The sequence below is a fragment of the Rhineura floridana genome, chromosome 6 (assembly GCF_030035675.1).
Source record: "Rhineura floridana isolate rRhiFlo1 chromosome 6, rRhiFlo1.hap2, whole genome shotgun sequence".
NCBI classification, from domain to species: Eukaryota; Metazoa; Chordata; class Lepidosauria; order Squamata; family Rhineuridae; genus Rhineura; species Rhineura floridana.
This window is the reverse complement of record NC_084485.1, coordinates 36,972,983-36,989,392: the sequence shown is the minus strand read 5'-3', so window position 1 is coordinate 36,989,392 and position 16,410 is coordinate 36,972,983. Positions and strand designations below refer to the sequence as shown.

Sequence of the window (16,410 nt, the reverse complement as noted above, 5' to 3'; positions counted from 1 at the left end):
GGCACCTGATCAGAACCCAAAGCCATCCCCCCCTCCCCACTGCACTGATTTGGGCAGCAGTGGTGACAAAAAGGGAACAAATTTAAAGGAGATACAGTGCGGGCGTAGGTGGAGCGTAGTGCCCTAAAGGGCATGCAAATTGGCCTTCCCTGGTCATCAGACTGATCATTTGATGAGCTGAGAAAGAGTGAACCCCCCTCCTCAGTTGATCTGCATGCATCCTCTGTGTGTGTGGTGTGCATGAGAGTGGGATGGACCCACTTTTGGCATGCAGCCCTCAGAGTTAGTCAGTTGGGAAAAAAAGTTATCAACCCCTGCTTTATACTCCCACTGTACAGTGAAGGTGTTTTATTTTCACTTGATGCAAAATGAACTGCTTTGGTCATCCCAGTAACTGGGCCTTAATTTCAACCTATCCAAATGTCATGAGTGTTTTATTCTATTACAAGTATACAAGAGTGACCAGATGCATCTGGAAAGTTCACAATTAAGGCATAAAGGCAAAGTGCTCTTCTAAGACCCCTATCAAATGGTAATATGTGACATACCACACCTAAGCATGGATCCCGTCATGACTAATACAGCCATTATAGACCTATCCTCCATGAATTTGTCTAAATCCCTGTTGAAAGGCATCCAAATTCCATAAATTAAATATATGCTTTGTGAAAGAGTACTTTCTTATGCCTATAGGAATTTGAGTTTGCTTCCTTGTTCCATTTACCCTGAAATTGCATTGTATCATTGTAAATGTGTTCTTCTAGAGGCTGCTTTGTTGAAGAAGGCTGATTGATCCTGATGTGCAATTTCTGCTAAGCTTTGTTCCCCACTGACACTGGGCCAGTTCAGACACAGTGAGGTCCTTACCTTGGTTTTGGGTAATGATTGGAGGAACCGCTAATGGATTGCTTCTTTGCTTTCCCCAGCTCTACCTCCTCATATGCAAGTTTCTACTTTTTCTGCCAAACTTAACCATAGCTAAGGATTTTATTAGTGTGTACCTTGAATAATGGTTAATGCTAACCTTGTTTCCATATGAATCAGGGTTTGAATTCAGTTTTTAAAGCTGTTTTCTAGCTTGGCTCTAAAACCCTGATATCCCTTGTAACCCATGAACATAAATACTTCCAACCATACCTAATGGCACAAAAGACTTGTATGTATCATCAAACTTGCATTTGTCTTCCATTTTTGGCTGTTTGTCAGTCATAAACTAATCCCAGTGACACTGCACTTTTGTTTTGCAGGATTCTGGGTCCAGGTATGGGTCTCAAGTGGGATATTACTTCAACTTTTGGAATGAAAAGGCATTTGTGGTTTGCTGAACTTGAAAATGTTGGCAATTACTGCTTTTCATAGGAGAGTGATAGTGCTTGAGTGGTCATTTTGACCTTAATTCACAGGAGTACATCTTGTGCTTTTAAAAAAAACAATTCCAAAGAGCAGCAAACTACAGTTCACACTCATAAGTTTTAAAAACAACTTGTGATCTTCTATGGGTGAGCTGCTTTTTGAATGACGGGGGGAAATCAGCTGCCCTGATGGGATGGGTTTACCTGTGTGCTGGTCTGTGTTAACAAAGCATTCTGAATTCAGAGAATATACGTTCAGTTGAAATGCAGTGTTGTAGCTGCTGGAGATCAGACTGCATTGATAAATGAGTTGATCATATCATAACAAGTTGATCATAAAGTACCTTTACCGTAGCATATTAGTTTTTCAGCTAGGCTCTGTGAGCATTTCCCCTGAGTTTTCATGAGATCTTGCGTTCTCTCTCCATAAGGGCATCACCAAGCCTAGTTTTCACATTGAAAAGTTAATAAACTCAGAATTACATTTATAAAAGCTTAGTTTTTTGATAGCCCAGTCATCTTGAAAAATAATAAGTTATAATTACCCAACTGTTTAACTTTTTGGTTAAATAAAGTAAACTGTTTTAATATTGCATTTTATATTGGGACTCGCCCTGGGACCTACTAGTAAAGGGCAAGTAGTAAACTGAATCATCATCATCATATTATACATGGGTGATATCCTATTTAGTTATACTCATAGTGGACTTCAGTAACTTAAGTACATTGATTGCAACCAGTCTGCTCTGAGTATGATTTTGTTAGATGTCACCCATTATTTAGGACCAGTTTATACTGTTTGGGGGTAAGGGAAGAAGGCATTGGGACTCTGCAAGATATCATGACATGTTGTAGCAGTTCCTCAATCAAAAAGTGGCTAGAAAACTTCACCTGCTCCTTGAGAGTTTAGTGTGACTCCTGCACATTGAAAAAAAGTCATGTGGACATAGACCTGGTGTAGTAAGTGGAAGTGCATTATGGCTTATTTCTAGATTTGAATGTTAAATGGACGGACAAAAGAAATTGTATCTTCACACAGTGAATAATAAATTTTGGAATTTGCTGCTATAAGATACAGAAATGGCTCCTGATTAGGACAACTTTAAAGGGGGATCAGGCTATCGATTACTTAAGAGTCATGATGACTATATTGCCTCCAGGATCAGAGGCAGTATGTTTCTGAATGCCAGTCGCTGGTGGATACAAGCAGGAGAGTTTTTTGCACTAATGTCCTGCTTGTAGGCTTCCTATAGGCATCTGGTTGACGACTATGAGAACAGAATGCTGTACTAGATGGGTCTTTGGTATGAACTAGCAGACCTTTTATGTTCAGCTACAGAATAAGTTATCCTGTGGCCTTACAGCCAATATTAAATATGAACAAGGTCTTAACTGTTGAATATTATTTATTATTGCTATTTATTTGAATTGATACATGGCACTTCAGCATCTGGTAAACATAAATGCAAAGCAAGCTACTTGGCATGCAGATATGTGTTTGGTCATATGAAGGATTTAATCTGTTGCGAATTTGCAGAGTGGTACTTTTCCTTTTTTTTGTATCTGCCACGTTTAGTTAATCCTGATACCCTGGTTTAATTCTGAATTGTTTATTAAGTGTACATTTCTCATTTTGGTAAAAGAACTGATGGAATAGGAAAGTTTCTACAAATAATATAAAAACTCCAGCTGAAACACTGATTTAGGAGGTGTTTAATAGCATTAAGAAAAAAGAGTGTCTGAATCTCTTGTTGATCCCGTAGAGAGAGATGCCTTCCAAAAAAGCTATGGGGAAAACTTGTATTAAGAGTCATGAAAGTGCCTGCATTTAGAAAGTTGCTTAGCGAGCAGGATCTCTGGTGCAAGAAGAACTGCCTTTTCTTGAGATTTCTAAGGAATCTGCATCAAATGTTGTGGTACAAACCTCTTCTAAACTATTTCAACTTGTTGAGTATCCAGTGTGCAAAAGTAAGTGCTCCTAGAGCTGGTTAGATTAAGGGGCTAGACATTTTTGCTTTTTGTGTCATTCTTTCTAGTGACCTCTTCTACTTCCATGAGAGGTGGCTACCTGCATTACATGGGCTGCATATGCCCCCCCCAAGAGTTTGCAGCCCAAAGACCCCTCCAAATTTGCCATTTTTTTCCAATAATTAAAAGAAAAACCACGATTCCAGCTGCCTGTATATAATCTGCCTGTGCTAGCAAAAGACAATACTTTGCTTGTGCAGAAAGTAAAGATGGGGTCTTCTGTTGTTCAGTGCTGTGTGTGTATGTGAGAGAGAATGAGCCAATTATTTGAAATGTCATGTGGAGGAGGACAAGACACTAAAATGCCTTTAATATTTGCAAGGTTATATGCAGGGGACACTGTGGTCTATCTACTTGAATGAGGAAGTCCAGAGTACTATGATGCTTTGCTAGTTTTGCCACAGATTGGTATACGAACCTGCATGCTTCATTTTAACATTTCCCCCTATACCTCTTTGTCACCTTCTGTGCAACACAAATATTAATTTGTCTATCCCAGTAGAGCAGCTTTGTCTATCTGTAACATAAAAGCAAAATAATAATAGATTTGTCCTTTTCAGAGAGAAGCTCTCTGGGTCAGCATTATTAGCTTTGCTGAAGTTACTGACTGCAGGAGGACAGGCTTGTGTGCAGGCTTCTTCACCACCCTGATGGGGTTTCTGTTCTGTACAGCTGGGGATCCACAACATAGTGCTCATGGGCACCATAGCATTCTCAGACACCCCCTTGGTACTTGCCAAGACCCCCAGTTCCTCCCAGTTTAAAAACTGAGAGTTGTTATTGGCTTCTTTGGAGTTGTTTAGTTGGGTGTTACCTGGTTTGTGGGGGAGTATTGCATATTATTTTTGCTTATGTTCTGTTTGTTCTTTTGGAGGTGTAAATGTTTTGCCTGCTTGGGGGGAGGGTTCAGAGCATTCTCAGTTATTCTTTTCTGTGAAATCATTATGGGCAGCATAAAATATCTGTTTCTTAGATTTTCAGATGTGCTTCTGGGCCCAAAAAGGTTAAGAAGCCCTGCAGTTGGGAATGCACATGGGTTTGCCTGATGATAGATCCCATATGAATATGTACTGTTACAGGGAAGCAATATGCAGCATTGGTACTAGGATGCATATTTGTAGCAGCCAATGCAAAGCTACTTGTGGGAAATTGACGTTAACTTCTAAGCTATTTCCTAATTCCTTTCTCTGTTTTCTTGTTTTCAGATTCTCACAAACATAAAGATAAACACAAAGATCGAGAACACAGACACAAAGAGCATAAGAAGGATAAAGAGAAAGACCGAGAAAAATCCAAGCACAGCAATAGGTGAGACTATTGGCAGTTTTGTCATCTGGACATGCTAAGCTAGGCCTGTAAAAACATGAATATTTATTATAGAGGCCACAAGATTCCATCTGCCTCATTGGCAATAAGCTAGAATTAAGTTTAGAGCATATGTATAGGCAACCAATTGTATTTTTAATGTGTTTATTCTAAGGTGGTTTTTTTAACATATTGTAAACCGCATTGATGTTTTTAACGAAATAGCGTTATACGCATATTTTATAAATCAATAAACCTATGGCCTCAACCAGTTGCTGTGATGCCTACAGGGCCCTCCACATACACTAGCTGATTCTCTTCCTCCCTGCTGCACAGATAATGACATTGGAAATTGTTGAGCAGTGTAGCAGTCAGGTTCCTTGTTAACTGGGCAGTCAAAGGCACACAGTGGGTTCGATGAGATCACACTGCAGTATTCCCAGCTGATTGGGCCATTGGTGTTTCCAGCCCTAATGGTTGGGTGGAGGTACGTGATGGAAGAGGTTGGCTGCCCAGCCAGAGTGTTGTTGGTCAGATCGCTTTATAGCCTGTTTGCTAATAAGCACATTGGCTGACCCAAGTGTTGTGGAAGGCAAAAAGCCAACTTTGGTCACTTGCATATTCTTTAACTTGCTGGAGCTGGGGAGACTAGTACACCCACAAATCAAAAGCAACATTGCTTGCTCTTGACATTCCTGTGACAGACTCTAGCAGTGCTCTGGTAGTGGTTGACTTTCTCTAGTCGCATGTTTTCCAAATAAATTGGTGGCCATTCTCATTGGTACTCATGTTTTAATCATCTTCTCAAGTCATAAAATGGTACTTGAAATGGTAGATTTTAAGATAGATTTTGGGCTGAAGAAAGTTAGATCTAAGTTAATGTTGCTGAGGTTAAAACATGAGAATAGATTCCAGGTGTGAAATCTTGGGTGTACCATTCTGTGGTACATTAGGGGCATGCTTCTTGGCGCCCCGCTTTTCGGTGTTCCGCTAATACGGCACCAGCAGGGCGATCAGCTGGAGGGGGGCTGGAGCTCCCCGCACTCCAGCTGATCGCGCCGGAGGAGGGGAAGATCAGCTGTAGCGTGCTACAGCTGATCTCTTCTGGCGCGATCAGACTCCCGCTCGAGCTGATCGTGCCCAAGGAGGGGAAGATCTGATCTTTTCCTCCTCTGGTGCAATAAGCAGGTTAGGTTCCAGACCCCCGCGCTACTGCTGATCCGCTTTTTGGCAGTTTGCACTTTTCAGCGGGGGTCTGGAACCTAACCTGCCGTATGAGTGGGACCCTACTGTATATATGACTTCTCTTTCCTACCTTCATTCACATAATCTTATTTTGTACATGTACATTTACACAAATTCATAGTCTTTTGACAACTGTAACATCTTGATTTCTTTTTCTGTGTTGTCTAAACTTGAATACATTTTAATAAACTGCTTCGTTTTCCAATTTGTGGTAGATGAGATTTACTTCTGAATCAACATTTATTTATTTATGTATACATTTATGCCCCGCCTTTCTTTTTTCATGAAACCCAAGGCGGCTTACATATGGTTCCCAGGCAGTCTCCCATCCAAGCAGCGACCAGACCTGACCCTGCTTAGCTTCAGCAGGGAGCTGGCCTTATGTGCCTTACAATCTTAGACCTCAGAGGCAGAGTCTGTAAATGTCTTGGCTAAGTTGTTGCATACTTTACTGGTTGCTTAAATCCTGGCAATATTTTTACGTACAGCATACTGGTTAACACACTTTTTTGGGAGGGGGTGTTTTAGCCTTGCACTTCCAAATAGTCCTACATTTTTGTGGAACTCTCAATGTTTTCAAATTGTAATGTATATACCCTTTCAGAAAGGGGCTGTTTGTACGACATGGTCCAAAACCTGCTTGGGTTTCAGCCCATTCCTCTGATGCATGCCTTGTTTACAAGCGCCTTTTTATCTCAATCACATCACAGCCTTCCAAAGGATAGTCACATACTCTCAGAAGAAGAAAAGTTTATTGAAGAGAACATGGTGGATAAGGAGTAGATAGTGCCAAAGTTGGTTGTTAAAGCACTCTTCTCAACATGAAGACATGAAAATTTTGTCCTTAGCGATTTGCCTTTAGTGACAATTTTGCCTAAGTGAGGAACCCTTTGTTACAATTTATATGCAGTCAAATTAATTATGGTATATAGAGTTTTTCAAGCACCATTGCTTAGTAATTGTCTTGATCACTCTGTTTCACATTTTATGGTATCCAAAACCCTAGAGGCATTTTAAATGAATTTATATACCAATCGCCTTGTTCCTTATCTAGCTACATATTTGTGATGATTGCCTGGGTTGATTAACATAGTCTAGACCATTGGTGTGGTTCTTTCTAGTAAACACAGTTAAAACTGCAATCCTAACACCACTTGCCTGGCAGTAAGCCCCAATGAATTCAGTAGACTTACTTATGAGTGGATCTGGTTAGGATTGCATGGTAACTTTCCTTGTCTCACCCAAGCATGCATTGTGTAATGGGCATGAACCAGTTATACCATATTCAATAGAAACGTAACCTTGCTGTTTGAAGTATTTCATAGGCTACATTAGGCAGTGTATACCGAGAACACAGCTGGTATAGCACAGTGAGGAGGAGAGCCTGGCTGGGAGTCCAGAGTCTGTGAGTTCAAATCTCGCATGTCTCCTGGGTGTAAAGGGCCAGCTAAAGATCACCCCCACAGTGAGTATCTCAGGGGTTACATGCCCTGCCACCTGTGCAGCCATGGGCAAGCTGCATAGTTCCAAGAAGCCCAGTTGCCCCCCAGCTGTCAGTTGTGGTCAAGGAAGGGACTGGCTTGTGTAGCTGTGGCAAGCTGAGCAGGCCCTAGCCAGCTGGGGAGGACTAGCCTCAGAGGGAGGCAATGGTAAACTTCCTCTGAATACAGCTTACCATGAAAACCCTATTCATAGGGTAGCCATAAGTCGGGATCGACTTGAAGGCAGTCCGTATACCAAGATTCTTCTCCTGTGTGAGGAGGGGATAAAGAGTGTGTTTGTCCTGCCTCTGACGCCACTGGACACGCCATGCATGGGCTTAACATTTGAACGGGGTACATAACTTGGATCATGCATTTAATTCAGGATTTTATCTCTGATATTGACCCTGCAGTCTTGGCCCATATACCCTAGGTTTGCATTCAGGCCCTATATTCAGACGTTGTCTGGCAGTGTCTGAGGTGGGAGAGGAATACTGGGAGGGGAAGAGCATACTCCCCATCATGTAAAGCAGAGAAAACTGGGTATGTCTGGTAAACCAGGAAACAATTTTTTTCTCTTCTTGTTCAGGCTTGCTCCTTAGAATTGTTTGTCAATTAAATTACTAGGACCTGTATAACTTATGCAAATTAAACTTATTTGCATAATTGTCCTATTTTGCATATATTCTGCTTCTGCTAGTCAAGGAACTGAAGGCCAATCCCCTAGCCACTAGAAATCTTTTTCTTTCATCTCTCTGGCTTCTGAAATTTCAGCAGGTATATTCCATGTTGAAGTGAACTTTGGAGCCATAAAGGCTAGAAACCTAGTTAAATAGAAAGAGAGCGGAAGGTGGAGATTTTCAGGAATCTAGTTGCTCTACCCAATATCCTCTTCTGCAACTTTTAAGTTTAATTCATTTAGAAGAATTTGTAAACCGTTTAATCAAAGAATTCCTAAATGATGTATCTTATCAGTATATAAATACAATCAGCAAAATTTAAAAATGGGTATTCGTAACTTTGTTACATGTATAGATAGGCTTGCTAAAAGATGGATGTTTTTAGCAAGAATCTGCAAAAGCAGAAGGGTGCTTGCCTTTCAGCGAATGTTGAAACTCACCTCTTTACCCTGGTCTTCAGCACCTGAGATGAATAGTTTTAGGACCCACTCTATTTTCTGTGATGTTGTTTAGGATGTTTTTAACTGTTTTGGTTATGTGTAACCCACCCACCTCTGGGAAAGGGCGGGTGGTGGTGGTAGTAGTAGGGATAATAATAATAATAATAATAATAATAATAATAATAATAATAATAATAATAATAATAATAATAATAATAATAATAATAATAATAATAATAATAAATGATGGACAGGGAGTTCTAGAGCACAGATGCTGCCACATTGAAGCTCAACTCGCAGATGTGGAGCAAACATCATATGGTGCTTGCAAGAGTGCAAGTTCCGTATATTAAAGCGACAGATTAAAAGGACAGTGAGGAACAAAGTGGCCACGATCTCCTCCCCGGGAACCTGTGCCATGGTTTGGCTCAGCACTACACATGGTGCAACAGAAGAGTAGTTGGACCATCTCAACATTTCTGTATTGGAAACTCCTACATATGTTGGAATCAGACTCTTAGCCTGGACTATCTGTATACAATCTAAGGACTTGTTTGTTAATGATTACCTAAGGATGATGGATGGCATTCCAGATAGGGATGACACCTCCTATTGGAAGGAACAACCAGGGTCTACTAAAGCCTTTTGCTTTTTCTTGTGAGAGGACCAGACTGACCCTGCCTACAGTTGGTGATGGTTGGGTCCACTTGTTCTCTCTTGAGTGTTTGCCTTTTCTTGGTCTTGTGCCTTTTCCTATCATCTATTTTCTGAGTCTGTGTTTTTTACTATGCTTCCTCCTTGCCTCCATTGGTGTTCCTAGAGTTTGTGCTATACTGGGTGTAATTTTTTACTTTGGCACATTACTCCCTCATTTGCCCTGTGTGTGTTTGCATGTGTGTCTTGTGGCTTTTTTATTCCTTTACCCCTGTTTTCCCTGTGTTGTCTTGGGGAAGTGTCAGGTTGCCCATTGAGTGGGACTGACATTTTGTTTGAGCTGACCTCACCTGCCCCAACTGCTCTGTTAATTAAGTGTTTAAGCACACCAAATCTCTGCAAGATCGCTTGATTTCAGTTCCTGAAGGACATGGAGTTTGGTGGATCCCACAAAGAACCTAGCTCAGTGGGAGTGTCATTTCTATTTGATCATCGTGTTGCCCCAACTGCTCCATTAATTAAGCCTTTGAGCATACCAGATTCCTGTGAGATTGGTTGCTCCCTCCTCCCTGCATTATCAATCAGCGAGGCTTTGAATTTCAGCATTCTCTCGCCCTTTCAACATCCTCAGGTTTGAGACTTGCTAGGGAGTTGAGCAGCATGCAGACAGTGTTTGTGTGCAGCTGGCTGCTACTCACCCCTGGCTGTGCTGGGGGAGAGCCATGTTATAGCCTCGATGGCCTAGACAAATTTCCGTCTTTTGTGCTAGTCTTCTTAGTTTTACAAAGAAGGTAGGTCTGAACATGGCTGGAAGCTGCCAACATAATTCACTAATAGGCAAAAACCCTTGCGGTTTAAGAACTTATCTATAGCCTACAGATGTTTCTATCAAACTTTAAAAAGCAGGGAGATTGGGCAGCTATAGTGAATGCACCAGGGGAGCAGGAGACCTGACCTCCTCTCTGAGATATTAATGCAAACACAATTTGGGTTGGTCTTTCACAGTCCAATCCACTTGCTGTGTAGCTTGGAAGAATTTGGTAACATGTGCCTCTGAGCATGTGGTGAGTGGTGGCAACACCTGCAGTCAGCCCAAATAACAGAAACAAGACATGTGTTGTGTATATAATGTATATAATACTGTAACTAGAAGTCTAAAAATGAAGTCTGCCATGAAAAGCCCAACTTACTAAACATGTTGCAAACCTGCCCAGCTAAGTGCAGTTATACAGAGGGATCCAACTACAGATTGCCTCACCCCTTGTATTCCCAGTCAGTCACTGCATCTGAAGGTGAGGGCCTTCTGCAGAAGGTGAGGGCCATCCTTTCAGGAGCTCCATTCCATACAATATAGGAATTGGGCCTTTAATGCTGTGGCACCTTCCCCTAGAATTCCTTTCCCTTCAATGTGAGACATGCACTATCTCTGCTGTCTTTTTTGGTGCCTATTGAAGACCTTCCTCTTTCAACAACCCTTTACTTAAAAGGCTTTATTCCAGTCTGCATCTGTATTGGGATTGTTTTTAAGATGTTTTATTGTTTGTTGTTTGCTGCCCTGGGCTTCTTTGAGAGGAAGGATGATATATAAATTTAAATAGTACACAGTCATAATTTATTTTCAGTATTGAAGACAGTTGCTGGGAAACAGAAGCAGGGAGAATGCTGTTGCTCTGAAGTTCTGTTGGGCTTCCCATATTATTATTATTATTATTATTATTATTAAATTGCATTATATACCGCCCCATAGCTGAAGCTTTCTGGGTGGTTTATAACAATTAAAATATTAAAAACAAATATACAAATTTTAAAAACATTTTTTTTAAAAAGATTCGACAGGGCTGTTCTTGTATTAGTTATTTATCCTAGTTTCCTTTTGGTGTACTTATGGAAAACACGCACCTCAGATTGGGAGGTTGTGGTCATAAAAGTACAAAGAGTGAAAGTTGACTGTCTGAATACACCATGAGTGTCACCCCACTCATTCACATACCATTAACTGTGTGGCAAGAAATGACAAAACTCAATGAAAGTTAGTTCTTCTCTGGACTGAGGTAGTTGTGGGCTCTTTGTGCTTTTGAGTTTGATCCTAGTCTCTGCACTTCAGTCACCTTTAAAATGCATTGGAGCTGACCAAGTCGCTTTTAAAATGATAAGTCTCAGGACTATAGACTCTAGCAACAACAACAAAAACACCCCACCAAAAACCCTTGAATTAAATTCAAGATAAAAAATGAGAGTTGACAAACTGGCTGCAGCCCAGCACTCTAGTGGTAAAGGTGAATGAGCAGACGAAAACTGCAGTGAGAGCCTTCAGGAACTGAGTTTTGTATATCATTCAGACTAGCCATACTGTTTGGGAAGTCACTAAATCAAGAACTGTGTGGGAAGGTTGGTTCTTCATCCACAGAATTAGCATCAACTTAAATCCTCCCCCTTTATTCCTCTCCCAACCCCCCAATCCCTGGTATTTGTCTTCTGCTGAGGGATTTTAATATGCATGGTGTGGAAGGTATGAACAATGAAAATCCTGTGTCTTTCCCATGGACACTCTTCCTGGATACAATTTAGGCAAACTTTATTTGGCTAAATCTAGGGGAGCCACTTTTCTCTTGAGTCATGCTATGTCCCAGTGCTGAGTAGCTTTTGGAGGCAATATGGTGTCTTTTTATTAGATCAAGCATTTTGTCAGCCAAGGATAAGGTTGGCCACTGTGGGAAACTGGGTCCTGGAACAGATAGGTCTGACCAGCAGAGCTTTTCTTATAACAAAATGGTCCTTTATTTTGGTAGCATATCTATATATGATATAAAATTCCATCTTTTGTATTTGGTAAATATGATTTCTTTATATGGGACGTTTTTTATCCTGAATCTTTAAATGATGAAATAGCTAATAAATCCAACCAATTTGCATCCTTTTTTAAAAAAAAAAGTTTTCTAAATGCTTTTGAGCATTTAGAGAAGGTATATCACACTGAAAGCTCATATGGTGTAGTTCACGCTACCTTAAACTGACTAGCATAGCTTCTGTCTACTGTATGCTGACAGATGCAGACAACCCATTGAACTCCATTCATGATGGGGATTGGGGATTGCAGTTACTCCCCATGAATGAAGTAGTTTTTAATTAGACCTGAGGAGTCCCAGGTTCAAATCCCCACTCAGTCATGAAATTCATTGGGTGAACATGGGCCATTCACTATCACTTAGACTGATCTCCCTTTTTGTGAGCTGAAATCAGAGGAGAGAGCATGTACACTTGTTTTAACCTCCTTAGAAAATGAACAGAACAAAAATGTAATAAATATAGTTTCTTATTTGACTTTATTGTGGTATGTCTCTGCATTAGGGACTGAGAATTCTCCAGATGCATGAAGCAGTAAGTCACATTGGGCAGATTTGTGGGAGTTGAGAATCAAACCATAAGAAATAGAATGGCACTAGCAAGTAGGAAGAAGGAAAAGAGAATCCAGAGCACTTAACTTGCAGAGTCATCAAGGGGAAAGAGGGTCAGGATAATGAAGTAAGGAAACCTAATGAGTGTAACAGTAGCAGGCCGCAGTTGAATTCTTGAAATTCAGTGTCTGAGATCTTGGTATGCTGCTTTCTTTATCGTGTGCCTGGATATAATGTAATCTGCGGATAAACAACACAAGGCTTTCCTAGCAGGATATACCACATCTTCAAGGATTTTTCAACAGCTCTGCATTCATTGTTGTAATCTATAAATAGAATTGTGCTGGGCATGGCTTAAATGGCAACTGAATAGTTAATTGGGAAATGGGCTATGTTCGAAAGAGGTTGGGATCTTTTTGTTTTGGTATTGGAATAGGATTCAAGATGCCTTTTCTTTCTGATGTAATGAAAACCTGTCGCTTTTACCACCCCTAGGAAGTGTTTGTTTCTTCTTCTCTCTCACAAGTGGCATAGGCCACTGATAGGGAAGGGTCAGAAGTGAGGCTTGGCCAAGGTCACATGCTACAAGTATCATTGGTTTCTCAAATGCACTAACAGGAAGAGCATGAAACTAGACTTGAGGGAACACCTGAATTCAATTTCTAGCCTTATTAGTGATTGAACTGGGTGAACTGCAGCCATTACTTACATTTTTTGTGCCTCTATTTCTCTTTTAACACACTTAACAGGTTCTTTATTATAGGTGTGAGCCGTAAAGATGATGCTTGATGTTATAACTACATGCTTTTTATTCATCTGTCTTAGAAGGGGGGGAACCACTGAAGATTCCAGTTAGTGACCGCTGTCTTAAACATACATAACAAGATGTTGTTATTGGACTTAAGGCGTACATATACTGAAAATTTTTTAGGGGAAATGCATAAGTTTGTGGTGTCCCTAACAACAAGTTAATTGCGGCAGTTGTTTGATTTTCTTCATATTAATAAATCACTGCAGTGCATTCTAAGGTATGGCACTTCAATCCATTTGAAATTTAATACCAGTCATATCCCAGCTGTCTCTTCTCTGAACCGACTCTTGTATCTTACAGTGAGCACAAAGATTCCTCGGAGAAGAAACACAAAGAGAAGGAGAAAACCAAACACAAAGATGGCAGTTCAGAAAAACACGACAAACACAAAGACAAACACAAAGATAGAGACAAGGAGAAACGAAAGGAAGAAAAGGTACAGGATGGTGGTGGGGGACGTTTTTAAGTTGTTTTGCTAGTCCAATCCGATGTACAGTTTCAACAGAAACTCAAGGCTGTGAGGATACGAGCTGTGGCATTAGGTGTTAGATGACATCACTATGCATCTGTGTGAATAGCTGTCATAAACTTGAGGTAATAAATGTTATGTTAAACTTCATAGCAACAACAGGCCAAAGTTTCAGCACGCAGATAGTATTCCACACAAAGACGAATTCTGTAGGCAAGTTGATATGGGATGTTATGAACATTGCACTGATGCAGGTACACATCTTAGCCATCCTGACAGAAGAGGGACAGAAAGTAACTCAATAATTTGCCTTCCTCATCTGTTTCTTTCTGGGCAAAGGGCATAATTACAGGATGTAGTAGTACAAACAGAAGCCTAAACCACACAAGCTAAGGGGTCTGCAGCAAAGTCTGCAGTTGTGACTGGGCAGAAGTGAAAACCTCAGGAGGAGATCTAGTTAGGGAAAGAGCTGAGTCCTGCATGTGTTTGGGATTGACCTGGTCCATCAAGTAATGCTGAAAGGGTTTCTGAGGATTAGCTGGATATGCACTAGCTCTTGGTGCAGGGTCCTTTGTTAGTTGCATTTGGATGCACGGAAGATCTGACACTGTTTTTTATAGCCTATTGACCGGCTCTCACTTCTGTCTTTCAGAGTAAATCATCTTCTGGTGAAGTAAAAATAAAGAAGGAAAAAGAAAATGGCTTCTCCAGGTATGCAAGTGGGAGCATTAAATGAAGACGACTGTTTGATTTTTAGTTTTGATTTGTACTGCTGATCCAGAAGACAAGTGGAATCTGTCTCAATAGGATGCCCAAGACTTCTAGGGTCCTCTTCCCAGTTGTAAGTAGGCTGGCATGCATGTTGGCCTAAAGAGATGCTAAAATCAAAGGCAAAGGAGCTTTTTTGTGTGTGTTAGAAACGTGTCCGGCTATATGGACAGATTAGGATGGATGCATTTTTCTTTTTAAACCAGCGTAGACATAAACACCTTCTTGGTCTTGATGCTAAAGAAGACTCCGAAATAATACTGACTTTTAAAGTTGTTTCCTAGCAATATCAGACACTCAGTATAAGAACTGGGGGATTAGGGCACACTAAAGTTGTTCCTCCAGCGTGGAGAAAGAATGTAGTCTCTAAAACAATATTCATCCATGTAAGCTTATTGATTCTTACTAAAGGAAAGCTAGGCCCCCTCTGGGTATCTCTTGGAACTGCAGTCTTAGGAATGCAAAACCCATTTTCCTGTCAAAAACTCAGCAGCAGTTATGCTCACTGTAAATACCTGATGGAACTGACGCCAGGCTTGTCCACTGTTTTGTAGCCTGTCCTCAGCAATCCTGCATTTGGGGGCATGATGTTTGATGGATTTAAAACACAGCCTTCTTTACAATCTGTGATGTCTGGTGTATTAAATACTGACATCCTTACAAACTGCTGTTTCTTGCAGATTTTTTTTTCATTTTGGTGAAGTTTTTGTTCTCCTGCCATCATATTTGATCAAACTTAGTTCTTTGGAGTGGAAAGCAGAGCAGAATATGTCTTTTTAAAAGACATAGCACTACAGAAAGTGACCTTGGCACTTGTAGAATTGTGGGCTTTTGGACTGCATTGAAATGTCCAAACAGGCTGCTGCTCTAAGATCTTTTGTTTTACTCAGAAAATAATGTTTAGATCAAAATAGTTGCAGAATTTTAGCCTTTGGAATGTATGTGTTTCTTGGTGTCAACATGGGATATTAGCTTTCAGTGGCTAAAATATGGTCTTACGAGTAGCTTTATAAAGTGACTTCCATCAAAATGGCTCCTTGTAGAAGCATGTGTTTGTTCCCAGTAATTGTAGAGGTGCATGTGCCATCACTGCTGAGTTCTTCCAGCTGTGAAAAAGCTAGCTACATCCAATTCTGCCTCATCAACAGTTTCAAATTCTTGAACATCTCTTGCCACACTACTAAAGAGTTCAGTAATTAAGCGATATAGAAATACCACAATGATAATAATGATTATAATAACACACATTGGATGAATTAGACCCTAGCCTATGAACATTTATGCTGCAATTAATGTGTTGAGCTCTTTCTTGTGTTTGCTGCAGCACACTGTCACAATTTCCCCACAGGAATTTAACTACAGTCAGCTATGTAGTGGATTTGGATACTGACATACTTGCTGATATGCAATGGGGAGTAAGATGTTCGTGAATTTTAAGAAAAGCCCCAGGGAAAATTAGATCCTGTTGTAATTTTTTTTCATTTAGCATTCTGTGTTGTTGCTACTAAATAACATAGGTTTCCAAGCATTTTATTTTATAGCATTCAAAGAAGAAAAATAGATGAATCTAACTAACATGTAAGAATCCAGGAAGCTGCTGTTATGCTGTCGTTTTCATGACATTTGAACACTGGATCCGGATTTGTTGCTCCATTACAAGCCAGGATTCATAAGCCAGCCTTAAGATGACAGTTCTGGCTTGCTGAGAAACAACAAACTAGGATCCTGGGTTCAGAAATCAGAACAAGCTAAGCTGAATTGCAACTTCCTAGTTTATTACTT

The 16,410-nt window shown here is 40.4% G+C and overlaps 1 protein-coding gene across 1 annotated transcript in view; it reads left to right on the top strand.

Moving 5' to 3' along the window:
• TOP1 (DNA topoisomerase I) overlaps window positions 1-16,410 on the top strand; it is a 134,672-nt gene that overhangs the window by 78,112 nt on the left and 40,150 nt on the right. Inside the window, exons 3-5 of the mRNA XM_061631492.1 lie at window positions 4,586-4,688; window positions 13,692-13,827; window positions 14,513-14,571. Of these exons, the coding sequence (XP_061487476.1) occupies window positions 4,586-4,688; window positions 13,692-13,827; window positions 14,513-14,571 (298 nt within the window). The remainder of the gene's footprint in view (window positions 1-4,585; window positions 4,689-13,691; window positions 13,828-14,512; window positions 14,572-16,410) is intronic.